The sequence below is a fragment of the Mastomys coucha genome, unplaced genomic scaffold (assembly GCF_008632895.1).
Source record: "Mastomys coucha isolate ucsf_1 unplaced genomic scaffold, UCSF_Mcou_1 pScaffold20, whole genome shotgun sequence".
NCBI classification, from domain to species: Eukaryota; Metazoa; Chordata; class Mammalia; order Rodentia; family Muridae; genus Mastomys; species Mastomys coucha.
Genome location: NW_022196903.1, coordinates 71,310,657 through 71,331,992, shown reverse-complemented (window position 1 = coordinate 71,331,992; position 21,336 = coordinate 71,310,657). Strand labels below are relative to the sequence as shown.

General features: G+C 39.0%; 1 protein-coding gene across 3 annotated transcripts in view; it reads left to right on the top strand.

The window, feature by feature from the left end:
* Ctnna2 (catenin alpha 2) overlaps positions 1 to 21,336 on the top strand; it is a 1,113,581-nt gene that overhangs the window by 323,101 nt on the left and 769,144 nt on the right. For all 3 annotated transcript variants that reach the window (XM_031382231.1, XM_031382233.1, XM_031382232.1), the window contains 2 exons: positions 6,967 to 7,086; positions 11,295 to 11,561. In XM_031382231.1, the coding sequence (XP_031238091.1) occupies positions 6,967 to 7,086; positions 11,295 to 11,561 (387 nt within the window). The remainder of the gene's footprint in view (positions 1 to 6,966; positions 7,087 to 11,294; positions 11,562 to 21,336) is intronic.

Genomic DNA, 21,336 nt, shown 5'->3' with positions numbered 1-21,336 from the left:
GATAGAGATAGAGACAGAGACAGAGATAGAGATAGAGATAGAGATAGAGATAGAGACAGAGGTAGAGATATAGAGATAGAGATAGAGATAGAAATAGAGATAGATAGATATAGATATAGTGTGTGTTTGTTTGTATGAATGTATATATACTACATATATATGTACATATAAAATATAGGTATAGTAAATACAGGCATTTTCGTTGTCCATAGTAAGTCCTCTATTCTCTCATGCAAATACATTCATGTGCTTTTTAAGAGCATCCTTCTCCTTCTGTGTTCTATTAAAGATTCATAGGGCTGCAGAAAGGTTTTGCTGCTGCTGCTGCTGCTGCTGCTGCTGCTGCTGCTGCCCCAGATTCAGGAGGGCAGTTGTAATCAACAGGGTGACATAGTTCCAAAGCTCAGTTAGCACCCACATGAGGAATGGCTGTGCCCGGCAAGCTAATCACTTGCTCATCAGACACTATTGAGAGTACTCGGTAATAATAATCACTTCTGCTGCTGAAGTTGCTGGGGAACTCATTTCTTAGCCAAACACCTGGTATCTCATGGAGTCAATTGACACTGTCAGTGTGCTATGTTGACATGTGGCATTTCGGGATTTTAAAGGAAATCTCACATTCTTAATCAGAGACGGAGAAGAAGGGCAGCGATTTCCCTGAGGCTCTGATTTAATGTAATCAGGTTACATTGTGAGGTTGTTTGCATGAGTGATAGCCTTATATATCAACTCATCGAGACACATGAGCTCCAGAAAAACAAACACTTTTTCTCTGGTCTCAAGCTCCAGTTTCAAAAATTAAGTTCTTAGCTATCAAATAATTTCTTTCTCAAATGTAAAGTGATAAAGCATAAAATGGTAAATGTTTGTTCAGTTTCTTAAAGTAGTCATAATTTCTTAGTGAAGACTGGGGGCCAGGTGGAATTCAGATGTCCCATTCAGATGCTACATGGAAGGATGGCTAATATTGTTTGTCAACTTGACACACCTGGAAATAGGTGAACCTTGAGTGAAGATAACTTTGAGTGAAGAACTGGCTCCATCAGATTGAGCTATGCACGTGTCTCTGGGCATTTATGTGATTGGTAAATTAATGGTAGAAGGCCTAACCCACAAAGTGTAGTACCAACCTGAGGCAGGTAGACCTGAACTATATAAGAAAGCCAGCTGACTGGGAGCCTGGAAGCAACCCAGCAATGTAGCTCTGCCATCTCGGTTTTAAGTTTCTGTCCCAGGTTCCTCCCTTCATTTCCCTTGAGGATGAACTGTAATTTACAAGATGAAATTAATATTTCCCTTTCCAACTGGTTTTTGGAAAATGTTTTATCACCACAATAAAAACCAAACTAGAACATAGTGCAGCCTAGGGTTATCTATGCTGATTAATGTAGCGTAGGTGATGTACTATTTCTTAATGATTTTTAGTCTTGTTCCCCCATTACAGATCATGTACCTGAATAGGAACATGTGATCAATATAAAACCACAGGAAAGACCTTGAAGAATTCTAATTGATCAACTCTGATCATAACATCTAAACACACCAATTTCTGAGCAGATTTCAACCCCTTCTCTAGAATGTTCAGTCTTTTCAGTCATCTCGGCACAGATTACAACCAGGAGGGACAAGGGACACCTGGCTGAGATGCTCCAGTTTGAGCTGTGCTGTAGAAGACAAATGGATGTCTGTAATAGCACAGGTGATGAGGGGCCTTTAATGAGGAGAAAAGGCTGCTACTATTAAGTAACTCCATACCTTCATTTCCCCATATCCCCATGTCTCCACTCTAATACATATCTTTCCCAACTTACCCCTACAATGGTTTCTGTGGCAATGGGAGCCTCAGCCTTCCCAGAAGAGTCAACCCTAAGAAGCCTCTATGCTCTCTGCAACTTCATTTATATCCCCCAGTCCCTTCATCTGCAAACATCGCTTGATAAGAGGAATCTTTCTTTAAAATATGGATTCAAGCCTAAATCAATTTGATCTTACTTCCCTACCCTTCTCCATACCTGCATATTTATACTCTTTATGGTGGGTCCTAGGCAGTTAGTTGGATAGCATCCCCATCCATTGCACCATATGAATTGCCTTTTACTCAGCTGGTAGCCCCAGACCCCTAGAAGTCAGTAAATATTTGAAAGTAAAGCAATTTTTTGGTTCATAGGAGCCAATTTCCTTTACCTAGTCATCTAAAAATTTGTCTCTTCTCAAAATTAAAAACTTATTTTTAAGTAATTTTGAGTTGACAAACTGCTTAGTCTCTGTGTTTCTTTTTCTAGACTTCTCCACAATTCTTTACCATCATCCATCCATCTGTCTGTCTGTCCATCCATCCAACCATCCATCCATCCATCCATCCATCCATCCATCCATCTATCTCCCTCCCTCCCTCCCTCCCTCTATCCCTTCTTCCCTCCCTCCCTCTCTCCCTCCCTTCTTCCCTCCCTCCCTTCCTCCATACATACATACATACATACCTATTTATCATCTGCCTACACATCTTTCCATCCATGGATCTATAGTTTAATCAACCTACTCTTTCATCCCTTTTATCATGAGCATTGACAGACAGACCCACAGATCAGACTGTGATCCCCATTTCCCTCATTTCTATGGAATGTGGTATATGTTTTGAGTAGGGATTCTTTACCAAAACTTGAATCTGTGAAGTTTCAGATCCTTCTAGGATTCAAGCCAAGTATGACTTAATCTGTATATGAACAGACCACATGACTAGTGATTTAATAGAATTTTTCCCTCAAAATTACTTCATTGAATTATAAGTTTCATAATTATTATAAATTCTAAAGGGAATCTGGATTCTTCAAAGAAAACCAATAAGAAGAAAAATACTGCATAACACGAGGAAATAAATATTCTAAATTGGGCTGTCTCAGAACTGGTTAGAATCCTGGGGTATAGTATTAGAAAACTATTCCTGGATTTAACACCCTCTGTGATAATTATTCAGTTCTATCCCTGAAACCAGATTTTAATGTCCCAAGAAAAGATACATCTTACATAAGCAGCAGGGACACCCTGGCTGCCAAAAGGGTCCACTCCATGGTGTTGTTGATGGCAAAGTTTAAATGATTATAAATCTATTAAAAAGGAGAGGCATTGCTGGCTCATTATTATATAGATTTGATGCATGAGCTTTTCATTAACCTATGGCAAAATGTTTAACAGGCCATTCCATGCAATAAAATGTAGTCTGCTTTGAATGCCTAAGAAAACCTTACACAGCAGCCTCCATTTACCTGATCTTCATTCTTATCCTTGGGTGCTATTAGGGTCTGAGTAGAGTAAAAAAAATGATGAGGTTAATTATCACTTACATGTTTATAATGAGAAAGGCAATTATGAAGAATTGCCATAGATAAAAGTGAAAAAAAATATGTATATATATGTATATACACACATGTACATATATACATATATATGCATTTGTATATATGTATATATATATGTGTGTGTGTGTGTGTGTGTGTGTGTGTGTGTGTGTGTGTGTGTCCAGATTGAAGAACCTGCTGGCATGCATTCATTAGCATTGGTTCCCTCCCTGCCAAGTTTCCCTTACTGAATGAGGTTGACTGTCTGGTGAAGTGAAAGCTCCATCACACCTTTGGGTAACAGGCTTGCTGACACTTGTTATCACTGGCTTATGTGTGGTACGTTGTGCCCTCACCAAGTGACAATTGATCAGTACTGTGTCTCAGGCACCTGTGTATGAGATCATTGAGCTGAAGTAGAAATGAGGTTCCATTATTCAGAATGGAACACACCTCCTGGCCATCTTTTTTTCTCATTTGTATTTCAATATTATCAAACCACAGCCTGTTTGTAAGTACTGTGACTTGACTATAACATAGCCCTACAGCCTGCAAGCATTATGTTCTAGGATTCCTCCATTTCCCATCCATCTTTCAGAACTCCTGAGCCTCTTTCAGAAGCCTTCATTTGCCCTGACTTCTGAACCTAGCTCTTTTCACATCTTTAACTTTTTTTTTTTTTACGTAGTATACAAGACAATGTGTTTCATAATGACTCGCTCATTATGAAACATCACTAGCCTTTGTTCTCATCCTGCAACTGTCCTGCCAGGCCTCCTGTGTTTTCCAACATTTGCCATGCATTCATCTCATATATATCTCATCAACTTCCGTTTTCCCTCTTCCCATGCCCATGCTCCTTGTGACATTTTTTCCTCACATAGCCATATATATATATGTGTGTGTGTGTGTGTGTGTGTGTGTGAGTGTGTGTATATACACACATATATGTCTATATGTGTGTGTTTTATGAATTATGTGTATGCATATATATACATATAGGTTTATCCATATATATATGTACATATATTCATATATATATACATTTATATATATGTACATATATGTGTGTGTGTGTGTATATATTCATATATATATATGTATATATATATATATATGAATACTAGGCCCCTGAATATAGGGTCTTTATCTTCTTATGTCTGGGTTGTTCCCTGGGTATATAACCAATTAACTCTAAGTCAACATCTACAGAGACACATACCCATGCTTACAGGGTACTGTTTATAAGAGCTGAGGTATAGAACCAGTCTCGATGTCGGTAACAGATGGGCAGATAAAGAAAATGCAAGTATATGAACAAAATTGAATTTTATTCATGTGCAGAGATGAATGAAATTACATTTTCAAGAAAATATATGGAGCTGGATATTTTCCTTTCATACAAAATAAAGCAGACTCCCCTCATGTTTAAAACCTTTTGAGTTGGCAAAAGTGACTCTGTTCTGTGGCTTATCTGCTTATAGATATGTTCTTATTTAGCTGTTTTAATTGATAAGTTTATTTCTACAAAGAAGCCATAAGACAATGACTTTGTAGACTACCTAGTAAAATATCTTTCTTTTAAAACTGCCCCACTTAGGGATCCATCCCATTTGCAGACAACACTATTGCTGATGCCAAGAAGTGCTTGCTGACAGGATCTTGGTATACCTGTCCCCTGAGAGGTTCTGCCAAGAGTCTGAATAATATAGATGCGGATGCTCGCAGCCAACCATCGGACTGAGCACAGGGACCCCAATAAAGGAATTAGGGAAGGACTGAAGTAGCTGAAGGTTTTTGCAACACTATAGAAAGAACAACAATATCAACCAACCAGACCACCATCACCCCCAAGAGCTCCCAGGGACTAAATCATCAACCAGAGAGTACACTTGGAAGGACCCATGGCTTCAGCTGCATATGTAGCAAAGGATTGCCTTATCTGGCACCAATGGGAGGGGAGGCTCTTAGTCCTGTGGAGGCTCGATGCCCCAGCATAGAGGAATGCTGGGGTGGTGAGGCAGGAGTGGATGGGTGGGGGGAGCACCCTCATAGAAGCATGGGGAGGGAAGACGGGATAGGGAGGTTGCAGAGGGGAAACGGGGAAGGAGGATAACATTTGAAATGTAAATAAATAAAATAACCAATAAAAAAGTTTTGAGATTTTAAATATTTATTGATAATTTTGTCATTATATATAAAGAAAATGCAAACTATTTCAATATGTACACCTTCCTTATTATCTCCCTTACAATGAAGCTGAAGAAAACCTCTTCCCTTCTCCATCAGCCATTGGCTGACACTCAGGAAGGAGGCAGGCCTCATGAGTCCTTTCCTTCATTCATGGAGAAACATACCAGGCCTGACCTTGTTCAGGACTTGTAGATGCTATGTCATGTTTAGAAGGCAGCATTGTGTAACAGCTCTCCTTCCAATCTTTGAGGTCTTACATTCTTTCTCCCTCCTCTCCTGCAATGTTCTCTAGACCTTATGGATGGAATGTAGTTGTTGTTGTAGTTGTTTAAGACCAGCCAACCAATATCTACCTATTCTCAGCTCTTCATTTTAATTGACTTCACAGGGACAATGTGGAGACTGGAACCAGTTGTGGAATTTTCCATATCATATAAAAGTTCAGGTTGTTTAGTAACTGTGGAGACTTTAGTGCCCCCAAATACTTCAAACACACACACACACACACACACACACACACACACACACACACACATTAGTTGTATTGAAATTGATAGTTCATATCCAGTGGGGCTAAGGAAAAGTTCACTGATGAGGCTGTGGGAATCTGGAGGTACACACATCATTAGTTTGGTATGGCTGCTGTCACTCAGACCTTTCTACTCCCATGACACTCAACCAGACACCACCTGCAAGTGACAACAGAATCTGAATTCCACTCGCTTCCAGATGTGCGCTGTCTCCTTTTTACATGACAATGCCAAATTGCATAACCTCAGCCTGAGTTCTTGATTCAGAGGTCTTAACAAGAATGGGTGATAATTCTGTTTTTCCAAATTTTTTTGGCAGCACAGGAGTTTCTGCATCCTGGGAGAAGGATTTGTTTTAAAATTCTATACTTTTTCATTGTGTATGTGTGTGGTTTTCCTTGCCATTTCTACTTTACAGTGGAAGTCTATATTCCTTATCACAGTCATAATTCAAAAAATACATCTTAGAGCAGCTTTGCGTGTGTGTGCTTTAGGAATTTGGCCTGTAGTTTGAGTTACATAACATATTCTGTAAATCTTTAAAATACTTTTAAAATTGTGTTACATAAAGGCATGTGAGTTCAGGTACCTGTGGCTTCCAGAGGTGCCAGGTCCTCTGAAACAGGAGTTATAGGCATTTGTGAGATGCCCAGTGTGTGTGCAGAAGACAAAACTTGGGAGCTCTACAGCAGTGTCTGCTATTTACTTCTAACTCATTTCCCAGGGCCCTGTTCTGTAAATCTTGGAGAAAAATTAATTTGACTATAGGCAATTATTAGGTATGCTTTCACTTACGTTCCAATATGAATACATATTCATGTTTTCTTTACAAGTTACCATTTATAGCCTGTTTAATATTTAAATACATTATTCTAATTAATACATTGTGTATTTTTCTATTTCAGGTAGAGGAAGCCTTGGAAGCAGTCAAGAATGCCACAAATGAACAAGACCTTGCAAACCGCTTTAAAGAGTTTGGGAAAGAGATGGTGAAACTGAACTATGTAGCAGCAAGACGACAGCAGGTGGGACATTTGGAAATGTTGCTGGGGATGGGCAAATCTAAGTAACTATGGCTCTGAACAAGTTGCTTTTGCTTGTGATTAAATGCTCCACGAACTTAACATCTAAAAGGCTTTCCTGCTTTGGCCATTGGTGCCTCCACATGGGGACTCAGACATTGTCCTGTTGCTGCCTGTAGATCACAGAGCACCACTTTTCACTGATGAGATCAGGGCCCCCAGCTTCACTATACTTGCATGAAGAGCTCCAGGCCAAATGAAAAGACAGCAGCCTGGACTGTGGTGCTGTGCATTCTCTGGATGCCACTGCTTGCTCCCAAACCAAATTTTTTTCTTCTGTGTACACCCAAAGATGCTTTCCCAGGATGCAGGACACCTGCAGCAAAACTTGGTTAAAGGAGAGGAAGGAATCATGGACAAGGTGAAAGGAAGCATGGGGGAGGAAAAGAAGAGGGAAGGAAGGACACAGGTGACAAATGCCACAATGATGGAGGTGGATGACCTAGGATCTCACTCATATACCCTCTCTTGGGAGGTAGACCCCTCAGTTCTAGCCATCCATGGGTATCTTTGGAATTGCATTTCCAAAGAATATAATTTTATTCTTAAACAAAACAAACTAAAAAGTTTGTTTGCGTAATTATCTTTAGTTTTACCTGAATATATATTTGTTATTTGTTGTCTGCCCAGTGTTAGTCCACTGGGTCATGGCTCTTAAGTGTGTGTTTTTGTGGAGGGCAGGGGTATTTCTCAGTGAAACAACTGGATGTAGTACTTGGATATCAAAAGGCTAAGGGGAAGTCAGGGGAGAGCTAAATTAGATTGAAATTCAGGTGGTGTCTGGTCTAAGTATTCACATGACCCAGTATCCTCGTCTAAGATTTCTATTTTACTATCATTCTAAATATTTTGCTGAAATAGAATCAAGGCTGAAGAGGGCACTGGGAGGGTATAAATGAACTGGAGAGGAGGCAGCAGTGGTCTCCATTACTGAGAACCAATGAAGGATGAAACATATAGGGAGGAAATGGGTTTTGAAGAGCTGACTTCGTTTCTGAGGTGACAAGTGCGAAGTTATTTCTCCACCAGTGAAATGAGCCAACCCAAGCCAGGGTAGAGTTTTTAAAAGCCAGCCTGTTGGGAAACAGCTCTCAGGGTGGGCTAGTTCACTGATCTCAAGAAACTAGGCCAGGAAAGGAGGGAGGGAGAAAGGGAGGAGGGAAAAGAGAAAGAGCGAAAGCAGGCAGGCAGAGAGAGGGAGAAAAGGGAGAGAAGGAGAAGTGAGAGACTGCAAATGGATTTTATAGGGAGGAGCCCCTGGGGGAAGGGCAGCCCTTTCCCTGGGCTGGAAAGCTCATGGTTGGGGCAGAGCATGTCTAGTAGTGACTGGGGGATTCTGGGAGAACCTGGAGGCCAGGTCTGCTTTGGTATGTAAAATGTCCACCTAAGCTAGTTGTCCTGGGTCTGAAACCCAACAAGAAGTACATGATTGACAGCAATGAGTTCCCTTCAAAGCTCTGGTGTAAGCAAATCAATAGAAGGCAGTAAGTAGTTTGATTGACATGAGGAAGACTGAATGAGGCCTGATTAGGGTTAGGAATCAATATTCGACCTTTACAGGCACAGTTCGGAGATGCTTAAGAGATCCGCACTGATTTTTCAGGTGGGAAGAAAATATCATGCTGAAGACTGAAACAGAGCCAGTTAGTGAGGAGCTCCCATTAGAGCTGGTGATAAGGACGTTCCTATGAGAAATCTAATAAATACAGCTCACTCAGTTTGCCTCAAAAAATCTCTTATTCTTAATTGCCTGCTAATTCAGATTTCTTCTGTAAAATTTAACAGAAAGAATTAAAACCCACACAAAGGTACATTGCTCACTTAGCATATGGCTTTCCTCCATCCTTTTAGCATAATCACTACAACCCTATGAGTGTTACAATGTGCACTGTGTTATTTACGTTCATCTTTTCCCCTTGGTATTGATCAACCTCAGGCCATTTGATCTAGGCAAGTGCTCAATCAACATTTATCTCAAATGTTTGTTGATACATTTAAAAAACAACTTAAAGAACTACAAAGATAACTCAGAGGCTAAGAGTACTGACTGCTGTTTTAGAGGTCCTGAGTTCAATTCCCAGCAACCAAATGACAGCTTATTGGATAATGGGCTCTGATACCCTCTTCTGGCATGCAGTTGTATATGCAGATAGAGCACTCATATATAAAATACATAAATTAATAGACAATCTAAGAACAAAAAAAAACCAACTTGTCACTGAATCTATGTAGAAAAATGACTGTTGGAATAGTTAATCAGTGCTTCCTAATTCAACATTTGATGAATTCCAGTTTTATGAATAAAAAAACAATGCCTAAAATATCTTTGTGAAGAAATATTTCACTCTTATTATTGAAGATATTTTTATTTTTATACATATACATAATTATAGATGTAAATACATGTGTACAACTACATTCATTTATATGTATATACATACATACATACATACATACACACACACATACATACACACACACACACACACACATACACACACACACACATACACACACACATGTACCCTCAGGAATAGACTTTGTGGCCCAGATATTGAGGGATCAGTAAGACCCTGTGTGGCTATTCATGGGATTCTGCAAATTCTAGGGCTCACACCATTGTGAAAGTGTTCTGATCATTGCAGACACAGAGACTACATTGCAATATTGTAATATTTGTTACCTAATATTTTCACCCTGGAGGATGAAATAATCCTTTATAGAGACTATGTTTGGTGGCATGTATGAAACAAAACCATGCTTAAACAAAAGAGCGTGCATAGTTTCGTTAGCTATTATTTAGTGTAAACAACTATTAACTACTGCAGATGCCACACTGTTCTTTTCTCAGAATCACTTTACTCATAAAGAATAAAAGAACTTTTATTTATCCGAGACCCTCAATGTGTTACCTAAAAAATGAGCAAATACAAAGAGACTCCGCCATTGGTTCAAATATCATTTACTGATGTTTAACAGCTGAGAGACTCTTTACTCAGACATACTCAGCTGAGAAACCTACTTGGCTCTCAGCTAACAGCAACTCCTTTAGCATTTCCAGGAATGAAGAGGACAATGTCTCAGATGTGCTTTTAAAAGCTGAAAGAAAAGCAAATCCCCAGTGGTTTTCATTTGAGAAAAACAGATCACTGTTGGCCTATTATCTTTTAAAGTGGATGTTTTTATAGGGCTAGTGAAATGGCCTTACATTTAAGAGCACTTGCTACTCTTGAGAGGACCTTAGTTCAGTTCCCAATACTCACTTCAAATGACTGAAGCAGCTTGTAACTATAGTAACTTTGCCTAAGGGATTCAATCCCCTTTTCAGGTCCCCAAAGGCTCTAATAAATACTATGTACACACACAAAACACAACACACACTACGCATCCAAATAGAAGTAAATCTTTAAAGATGATGACTGATTTGCCATTAAAGACAGATAAATTAAAGAAAGCTTCTGCAAGTAGTAGTGAAATGAAACTGATACGTGAAGCAATAATGAGCTTTTGGCTTCCCTTGTTTGTAAGTATACTGTACATAAACATAAGCAAGCATGGTACTAAGGGTCTGATTTCAGGTTTTCCATCCACTGAGAACAAATCCTGTGGTTCCTATCATTCACTTACCTCTGTGGTGTCCCGATGGTGTGCAGTCTTTCAGCAATGTTGGTTTCTTTTTTTGTTGTTGTTGTTGGTTTCTTAAATGTCTCTTAGCTGGCAGATACTGTGTGGATGACTAAAGAGTCAGAAATAGATCAAAGATAGACAGGGCCCACAACTGACATGAAACATCCTATGTAGGAGCGAAGCATCCTTACAAGGTTGCTATATTGATACCTGATGAATACTGATGACTGGGTACTAAGTCTTGTGGAAGAAGGCACTTGGGTGGGTTTGTTAGAAAATTGGTTTTGAAAAGATGAGCCAGGAGCGTAGATTCTGTCATATGATGCTGTAAGTTGGACATCGTCTATTGACTTAGACATTTCACAAAGAAAGAACAGTTTTTGTGTAACTCTGGCAGCTAGAAATAGTACAAGGGCGAAAAGAGTGTTTCTAAAACTCACAATATGTCCATGAGCCTGGGGTTCTAAGTCTCCCTGCCAACACTTGCATACAAGCCTTATTTGTATGTTCTGTATTTGCCACAGGAGCTGAAGGATCCTCACTGTAGGGATGAGATGGCTGCTGCCCGTGGAGCCCTGAAGAAGAATGCCACCATGCTGTATACAGCCTCCCAAGCCTTCCTCCGGCATCCAGATGTTGCTGCTACAAGAGCCAACCGAGATTATGTATTCAAACAAGTCCAGGAGGCCATAGCTGGCATCTCCAGTGCTGCTCAGGCCACCTCCCCCACCGATGAAGCCAAAGGTCACACAGGCATCGGCGAGCTGGCTGCAGCCCTGAATGAGTTTGATGTAAGCACCAAGCTCATACATACATACAGAGTGTGCACTTATCACATGTGTGTGTGTGCATATATGTGTTATATATTTATGTATTACACTATACATACATATGTGCATGAAGAATGACATAATAGTATATATTGACTTTCTGCTCTTAGAATTTTTTGACAGGAAGATAACCTGTATGGTGTGTATTCCTGTTACTGAAAATCTAAAATATTGACAGAGCTTAGTATACTAATCTTTAAAGAATATAGCAACCATATTTAAATGGACCAGATCTCTTCCGAGTAGAAAGAATGGTCACCTTCTAAGTCATTCAGATGATCAATTTCACTATAAAGGGGACATACATTGCAAGCAGCTGGGCTAAAATTGCATCTATACTGTGTCTCAGTGGAAAACTGCCCTTCATAGCTTTGGTTTAAGTCAGTGACAAGCAAAGCCCACATAGGGATGTAATCTTTGTTTGAGTTCCCCTCTCAGGAGTACCAGTTGCAAAACCCATAAAAGACAACCTCCTGCATCTGTTTCCGCTGATGATGTACCCTAGAGGGGGACATGGTAGGAGGGAGACTTTCTACACCTGGACCATTGTCTAGCCTTGCAAGTTCATGAGAGGGTGCAGCCAGCATCAGCTAAGGATGACAGCACATCTCCAAGATCCAGAGGATGGGCTCCTCTGTGTAGGCATTTATTCTCTATCACATGATCCTGAATAAGCTGTAAATGATAAGAAGACTTATAAACACTTAGGCACTGCATTCATGGGTATTTTGTTCCACAGTAGAAGTGGGAGGAAGTAGAAAGAGAAATAGAACAGAATTTACAGGCAGTAAAATAAGAAAGAGAGAAAGAAAGAAAGAAAGAAAAGAAAGGAAGAAGAGAAATGAAAAGAAGGTTATTTAGAAATTTCATAGAGTCTCCTTTCCACTCTTCAGGGATTGAAAAGGGCTTTTGACAGGAAATGACTAGGCAGTGTTAAGAAGAGAGGACCCTGAGAAAAGCCATGGGTGCCCACGGTGAGATGGAGAGTATAATAGAGGAATAATTGTAATAGTGTGTATCCTGGGGGTTCTAAGATATTTTCCTTTCTGAATTAAACACTCTCTGTGAGTGTTCATAGACACACACTCTTATATATTTACACATATTTATAAGTGCATACATTTGAACACATGCCATATTGTGATTTGATAACATTTTTTAAAAGCACTTATTTTTATTCATGTATATGTCTCTGTGTGTGTGTGTGTGTGTGTGTGTGTGAGTGCGCGCGCACATGTGAGTCTAGGAACCTGCAGAGGGCAGAAGCATTAGATCCCCTGAAGCCAGTTACAGGCATTTGCAAGCCACCCAACAAGAGTGCTGAGAACGAAACCTGGTTACTCTACAACTCCAGCATGTGGGGTGTTGTTGTTGTTGTTGTTGTTGCTTTGTTTTGTTTTGTTTTGATTTTGCTGCTGAGCAGTCTCTCCAGCCCATTATCATATTTTCTGTAATAATTAAATTTGAATATGGTAATAAATTGAATGTATTTATTACAGAAATGGGAACTCAGTATTATCTAATTTTGTGCTCAACACTTTAGCAGGAAACTCTCAATCTATTAAAAAGAATAGTGAAAGAATGAGACTTTCACAAAAGTTAACAAAATTATTCACTTAATTTTGTTACTTATTTTAATTTTCATACATGTGCTACAAGTACACAAAATATAGATGTGCAGACTTCACTTCATGCTGAGTCCATCTGTGAGATAGAGTTGACTCTTTCAATACTGTCCAGGCAAGAGCAGTAAGAATGCTGACAGAATTTTTTCAAGCTCTTTTTTTTTTTTTTTTTTTTGGACTAAGAAAAATAAAACCATATATTAAGATGAAAGACAGTAGATCATGCATTTAAACATTGAAGCATGATACATTGCTACTTTAACTTAAATGCATATTGAAACAAACAAAAATTTCTGGCCTTTAAAATAGTGAAAGATCACAAATATTCTAAAATACCAAAATATTCTTAAAATATGACAGTCCTAAAACGTAGTTCAAAATGGATGTGTTGCTTAGCCACAATTTTTATCTCATCCTTTTTATTACATAATGGTTCATTTGTGATTGAATAGTAAGCAGTGAAAAGTGGTGGGAAGATCGGTTTCCAGAGAAGCTAGCAGGACTCCCTGACTGCAGACATGTCCGCTGCTGCCACCTTCTGTCCAGCAGTGGGATGGCCCCAGCTTCCTTTCCCTTCAGTTCCAGACAGGTTTGCATAACTTTAACTAGTAAGCATAGTGCTTGAAGCATCACTGTAGTATCGCAAAAGTCTTCAGCTTCATAAAACCATATTTGAGGTCACATAGCAAGACTCAAATAGTGAAGTATGTTTACCCCTTGAACAGTTAAGACCTGTCATTTACCACAATGCAGCCTTTTCATGGAGGGTGCACAAGCCTTTTGAGGAATTAGACATCTGTGCAGCAGACCGATGTATATTGACTAATCTACTGATTTAGTTTCGTTAGTTCAATGAGTTATGAACTAACTCATTTCACTGATCATAATATTAACTAAATATATTATGTGTTAAACAAAACAACTTCGAATTATATTAATGACTTATACCAACTAGTACTTTATTATTAATGGTTATTTGTTTGCAAGCAAAGAAAATTACATAGCACATTACCCAACGTTTAACATTTTTCAAAGAATAACAGAAATTAACATGTGTAGCTGTGTGAGCCATAATCAAGAACAACAGCTGCCATTGGTATAGCTCCCTAACAGCTATTCCCCCAGTAAATCAAATTTTATTTCAGAACTTTCTGGCTGGTAGTGGTGTTACTACTAAAATGTGAAAAAAATATACTACAACTAATTACTTGTAGATTTTCAATCATTTCTTATGTCAGCACACCTAGATTCCTTAATATTTGAAATTTTTTTCAGTAAAAATAATATGTTGCTTTTCTTAGTGGGACAATTAAAAATGGGATGGAGAGTTTGTTTGGCCTTTGTTATTCTCTAGGTATTTAAGCTAAAGGCATCTTCCCTAAAACCTACACGCTATTTCCCAACTCTATTAGTCAACCTCCTATAACTGTAACAAAATACTTGAAATAATCACCATGAAAAGAAGGAAAGTTTGAAGTAAGAAAAATTTCTCAGTTGTTAAGATTACTTTCCTTACTCTCAGAGGACAGAGTTAGTTTATAGCACCCAAGTCAAAGGGCTCACCACTTCCTATCACTCCAATCCAGGATCACTTTGTTCCAAGATTAAGATCAAAGTCCAGAACTTAATAATTTCCTGGACATTGTAGGTATCCACACATATAACATACACTAATAAACATACACACACACACACACACACACACACACACACACACACACACAAAGCAAACTAATTGTTTTACAAAAGCAAAGATGGATTAGGTTGGCTTTCACTTTCAGAGGTTTTATTTCAAGGCTAGTTGGATTCTTGTTGGGAGCCGTGATGACAAAGTTAAGTACAGCAGGAACCCATGATTGGACAAAATGTTCACCTCAGCATGATATGTAAGTGAAAAAGAGAGATGAGAGGCATGGTATCTCTTTAAGAACAAGCCCACCAGCTCCCATCAGCACTGTAGGCTGAGGTCCAAACCTTGAACACAATCTTTAAAGGACACTTATCCAAATCGTATCACAGATATTTAAACAAATAGCATTTCACTGAATGGAAAACTCCAACGTCCTGTTGCTGACTTTTCTGTCAATATAACCTTGTTGATAAACAACCTAATGGCTACCATTTACAGCAATAGTTTAAATACATAAAATCTCCACAATGCTGAAGTGGGAATATCTGTATGAATACAAGATAGTTTTCTTGTTCATATTTCTCTTGTCCTTGATTTGAATTCAAGAGGTAATTTGTATCCATAGACTGTCCACAGCTTCCATATGCCACCTCTGCTCCTTCCCCTCCCAAGCTGGGGCTGCGCCCAAATGACCTTCAACACCATCATCACTCATAAAATCTATGAGCATGCCTTCCTAGATTTTTAACGACTCTACTTTGGTACTGAACGTGGACCATCTTGCTTTGTTTCATGACTGGGTACCACATAAGATGCACATCTGCAGTGGAGAGTTTAGACAATCTGTTCTAAGTCACATAGAACTGAATTGTTACCTTAACATCCTAAGTCTACATAATTTATCCTTCTTCTAGTTTTTCATACCCACATTTACCCTTTTAGATTTTCCTTCCCATTTTCATTTTTGTGGGTTTTTCCAGTAATTTTTAAATTCTTAATGAAACTGTAATTAGTTTTTTTGCTTTGTTGTTCCAGGAAAGTGAATGCTGGGGATTGATATCAGCAACAGGGTCAAATCAGCAGGATAAAAGCAGCTCTGCCTAATGAGCATCAGGGAAGTAGGCTGAGTATAGGTGCTGATATTGTTCTCTTGGAGAACACTGTTGGAGTAGTCCCTGACCAAAGGCTATCTCCTCTGTGAGGTTCTCTCAATGGACATGCATTGTTATTTAGTTCTAAAAATATATCTAAAAATGTGGTTCAATACAGGGTTTCCATTGTAGAAGCCCTTACAGGACACAGAGAAGAGATTTCTGGATATCTGTGACTACTCATGACTCCGTATTAAATTTTGAAGACCCTGAGTTAGAGGTAATTTCAGTAGAGAGTGGAAATTCTAAGTTAGCTCAAATACATTACTTCAACAATTTCTTTGGAAAGAGACTAAAGAAGTTAAGACCTTTTGAATAGTGAAGTAATCCCCTTTTGCATCATTTCAAAGGCCAAGTGGATATCTGTCCTATGGGCACGCTGGTCCCACTGTGAGCTGTGAACCCTCCTAATGGGACCAGAGTGGCCATAGGACAGACATCCAAATCATGGATTCTGTGAATCCCTGGACTTGGGGGCCATACAACCACAAAGAAAAATGAATGGATTTCCATGGAGACAGGGACTTTCCCAATGAGCACATTTTCTAGTGCCTTCTTGGTTATATCTTTTAATTTCTCATGGCAACCAGCTTTGTTCATTACTCAGAGGCTTCCTCACTCCATATATTCTTCGACATCATTCTGGGGACATCTGGGAAACCCCACATTAAGTGGTGGAGATCCTTAATTGGTTTCATTCTAATTAAGTTACAGAAGGATGAGGATAGAAAAGAACAGAAGGACCCATCCAAATGCTTTAAGTGTGCTCATGAGGGAAATGCAAGCTGTAGCTAACTGTTCAAGAGCAATTAGCAAAGTAGAGGACAGATGCATAAAAATGAAAGCCAGTAAGCAAACCTAGGACTATGCCCTACAGCAGAGCAATTTGAGATTCCTTATGCATGCTGTTGAGCTAAGCCAGGGCAAGGGTTCATGGCTCCTTGGGGGACTGGAACATCTATAGAAACACCTATGCAGTCTGTAAATCAATGGACTAGAGGATTAGTTAAACTAAGTCCTAGTTTCTTTAGGCTCCTTCAGTAAAGATCTCTGAGGTCAAGGATGTAAGCCCCTGACCTAACTTAATCCAGACAGTAGGCTGAGGGGTTTTTTTCTCTCCGAATAATAACAATATTCAACATAGTCATTGTTGTTATTATCATGCCTGCTGTTCTTTAGTAGTAACTTTTAATCACATTCTCTGATATTTGCCCATCAAATGACTAGACATCATAAGACTCCCATACAGTTCTGGGATTCTGAAGCAAGTGCAGGACTTGGATTCTTAAAGTCTTGGTTCTTACTCTGAGCTCTACAGATAACTGTGTATAATCCCAAGTACTGAGGTGTCATATCTCATGTTGGGTTGTGGTGTAAAGTTTAACTATAAGAAGGCTTAGATCTTTCACAGAGTGTGAACAAGATGCAAATGAGTTATACCATTGAAGGTATGTAGGACATAAAAGAGAAAATGCTTACTCGGAAGATAGATACTACAGAACACTAAATACTAATGTCATTGTATGCATTTGAGTGAATATTGTGCTCTTAAACCGTGCACGTGTGTGCATGTGTGTGTGTGTGTGTGTGTGTGTGTGTGTGCACGCACACATGCATGGAACAGATGAAACAGAAACTGTGAAAACAAGATTTAGTGCTTATTTTTGTGTGTCTGTGTGCATTCACATACATGTATGTGTTGTGTGTGCGTGTGTGTGCGTGCGCATGTGCGAATGCGCAGAATAGAAGAGTTGATGAATTCCCTAAGCAAATGTTCACTGAGCCACATATAAAGGTGAAACATAAACTTTGAAAAGAAGATTTAGTGCTTATTTAGTGCTTATGTGTGTCTGTGTGCATGCACATATGTGTGTGTATATGTGTATGTGTGTGTATGTGTATGTGTGGTACATTCAGTAACACATTGATACATTTGATACATTCAGAAAAATGTATCAAATTCCCTGGAGCTGGCATTAGAGATGTTTGTGAGCTGTCTCAAATGGGTGCAGGGATGTGAACTCAGGTGCACTGTAAGAAAAGGTGACTTTGACCACTGAGCTGCCATCTCCAACTCCTTAAGAGATAGGGCTAAGAAGAAGCATAGGAAGGGGACCCAGGCAAGCTCCCTGGGTCTTGGGAGGGGCTGGTCTTCATCTTTAAGTGTGAGAAAGGGGATAATTGAGAAGGAAAAACGTGGTCAGATCTGTTTTCAAAGAGCTGTGTGGCTTGGGGTGGAAACTGAGTTTGAGTAAGACGAAGCAGTTGGACAGGAAGACTGATGGACATAAATTATGAAGGTCACGACTATACCAGGAATGCACACTGAAGGTAACTCGAAACCTGAAGAGGACACCATCTTACCTTGGGGATAGTGCTTTAGCTTTTCATACACAAACAGGGTTTTGGAGAAGAAATTATGGATATTTAAGGAAATAAACATGTTTCTTCTTATTATAAAGTTCTGAAATTCTTTTATGGGAAATTCAACCATTCTCATGCTATAACTGCCTGGTATTGATTTGCTCTTATTGTGGCTTAGAATTAATTACATAGCCATCAGTTTTACTAAATACCTAAGCATGTGTTCTGATCTATGCTTTGCAAACTGATAAAAAAAAAAATTCCCACATCTGTGGTTTTCTAAATTAGGTCAAATGCTGCTTTGAGTTCCTTCAATGTAGATAGTGTACTCATTCAACTTACCTTTATAGGAAATTGTTTCCTTATTTATTTGAGACAAAGTCTCACTATATATCCCCAAGTGGGGTTCTTCTCTATCTCCTGTGTGCTACAATTACAGGTATGTGCAACCACACCTGGCTCTTACATAACTTAAAAAAAAAAAAAAAAAAAAAAAAAAAAGCAAAACAGAGCAGGACATAAACAATAGGAAAACCTAGCATGAATAACTTACTGCAGAACTCAGCAATTCTCTTCCACTTGTTAACTTTCTCTTGGTGGAGTGCCTCTCAATTTACCTGCCCTTTCTTATTCACTACATCCTGTGTGCTTTAGCATGCAATGGTGTTCTAGCATTCTTTATCGTACACTGACATCTGGTGGCCAAACACTACAGTGATACCCCGTATCATTGTCAACAGAGAACAAGATTTAAGTAAATACTGGGGTCCAAATCCTGAGGATATAAGTATGTATCCTACTACCTCACTATGGCCAGGCTCCAGAAAGTGTTCGGTCTCTTCAGAACAATGTTCTCTACATTAATAGTATGCAGTATAAGTAGCTAATAATTTTTTGTAAATGTCTAGAGCCATGAGATAGTGTCAATGAAGGATGTAGACAGGGATAGCTCTGAATGGAGAGCTACATAGGGGAGCGTGGATGGAGCACAGTATGAGTGTCTGTGTGGCTGTGGGACAAATCCACCAAGTTTCTCAGACAATCACTCCCCTGTCTTCTCTCCTCTAGACCCACTCTGCAGGTAGAATCACCCAACATCCAAGACCCATGTTGTGTGATGCAGAACTAGATAGTTTCTTTCCTAAGGGTTTTGCAACTTAAGAATAAGTGTTTTATTTGATTGTTTCTTTTTAATGTTGTGGGGAGTGTTGGGGGTAAACATATGTATACACTTGCTTGAGTGTTGGGTGTTCATGCATATCTTTTTCAGTATGTGCATACATACATATGGAGATCAGTAGACGGCCTCCAGTGTTGATTGTCAGCAACCTCACTTTTTGTTTGGAACAAAGTTTCTTATTGGCCTGGAACTTTGCCCAATAGTATGGGCTACCTGGGCTCTGAACTTTAATTTTCCATATTACCATCCATGGAATTATAGGAATTTGTTTTCTTTTTGTTACATGGATTCTGCCAATCCAGGCTCATGTCCTGAGCCCAAATTATTTATTCCAAAGCTAATGATTACTTATTTCCTCTTAACAATATTTTTTCCAAGAAAGTATTCCAGGGTAATTTAATTTTATCTTGGACACTTCAGTCCTGAGCAATGGGACTACATGAATTACTAAACAAACAGAAGAATGAGACTTGAAATATTATTTTAATAATTACCCTTTAGATCTTTGTTTCCCTCCCTTTCAGGTTTTAAATCAAATTGTTATATTTTTTGAGAAAGTGTATGAATCTATATTTCTATGAGTCATTAATTTTCCCTTTTGAGAAGATTGGCAGGTTTCATTTTTTGCCTTAGTATACTTTTATTTAAAAAAAATTACTGCTAAGTGCAACCCCAAATGCTAATGTAATTGATGCATGTAGTAAAGATTGTCCACATGAGACAAACAGTATAAATTTGATTATTACAGATTTATTAGTTGTGCTTCAGTTTTGGGAACCATATGAGAGCTTTTTCTGATGAAGTGATTATGGATAAGTATGTGCTTTATTTAAATAGCCCCATAATTCATACTTAGGGTTCTCATGTGATCAGTGCTAGTTTTTTAAATAAACCTTTACTTATATGTATTGTGTCCCTACTTGTTTTTATGTGCATCATAAGCACATAGATACTCACAGAGGACAGAGAATGGGGTAAGAACTCCTGGAATGGGAATTACAGCCAGTTGTGGGTTACCCACTGTGAGTGCTAGTGTTCAAACTTGGGTCCTCTGGAACAGGATCAGGTGTTCCCCAACATTGCAAATCTATGATGAGCCTTCCAGGGATAAACCTTTTTATTCTCATCCTATGGGATGAGTATGCTATCTTAATAATATACTGCAAATGTGTTTAGTTATTATATTATTTTATGATTTAATTTGGGTCAATGGCATAGCACACATCCACATCCACAAACTGCATACTACCATGCCACTCGTCTCCAAAAGTTATTAGATTTCTTCTCAACCAAACACATTTAGATGTTTTTCACTCTTGTTTCTCAGTAATGACTTAGGTAAACTTTACTATTCCTTATCAAGTGTCTTCAGTTCCCCACAATTTCTGATTCCCTAAGTTTGTTTTGTTTGCTTGGTTTTATTTTGTTGTTTATTTTTCGGTTTTTGTTTTTGTTTTTTTTTGTTTTTTCTTGAGACGTGGTTTCTCTGTTTAACAGTCCTGGATGTCCTAGAACTCACTTTGTAGACCAGGCTGGCCTTGAACTTGCAGAGATCTGCCTGCCTCTGCCTTCCAACTGCTGGGATTAACTAGTGTGCACCACAATGCCTGGCTGCCCTAAGAGAGAGAGAGAGAGAGAGAGAGAGAGAGAGAGAGAGAGAGAGAGAGAGAGAGAGAGAGAGAGAGAGAGAGAGAGAGAGAGAGAGAGAGACAGAGACAGAGAGAGAGACAGAGAGAGAGACAGAGAGAGACAGAGAGAGAGAGAGGAAGAGAGGGAGAGGGAGAGA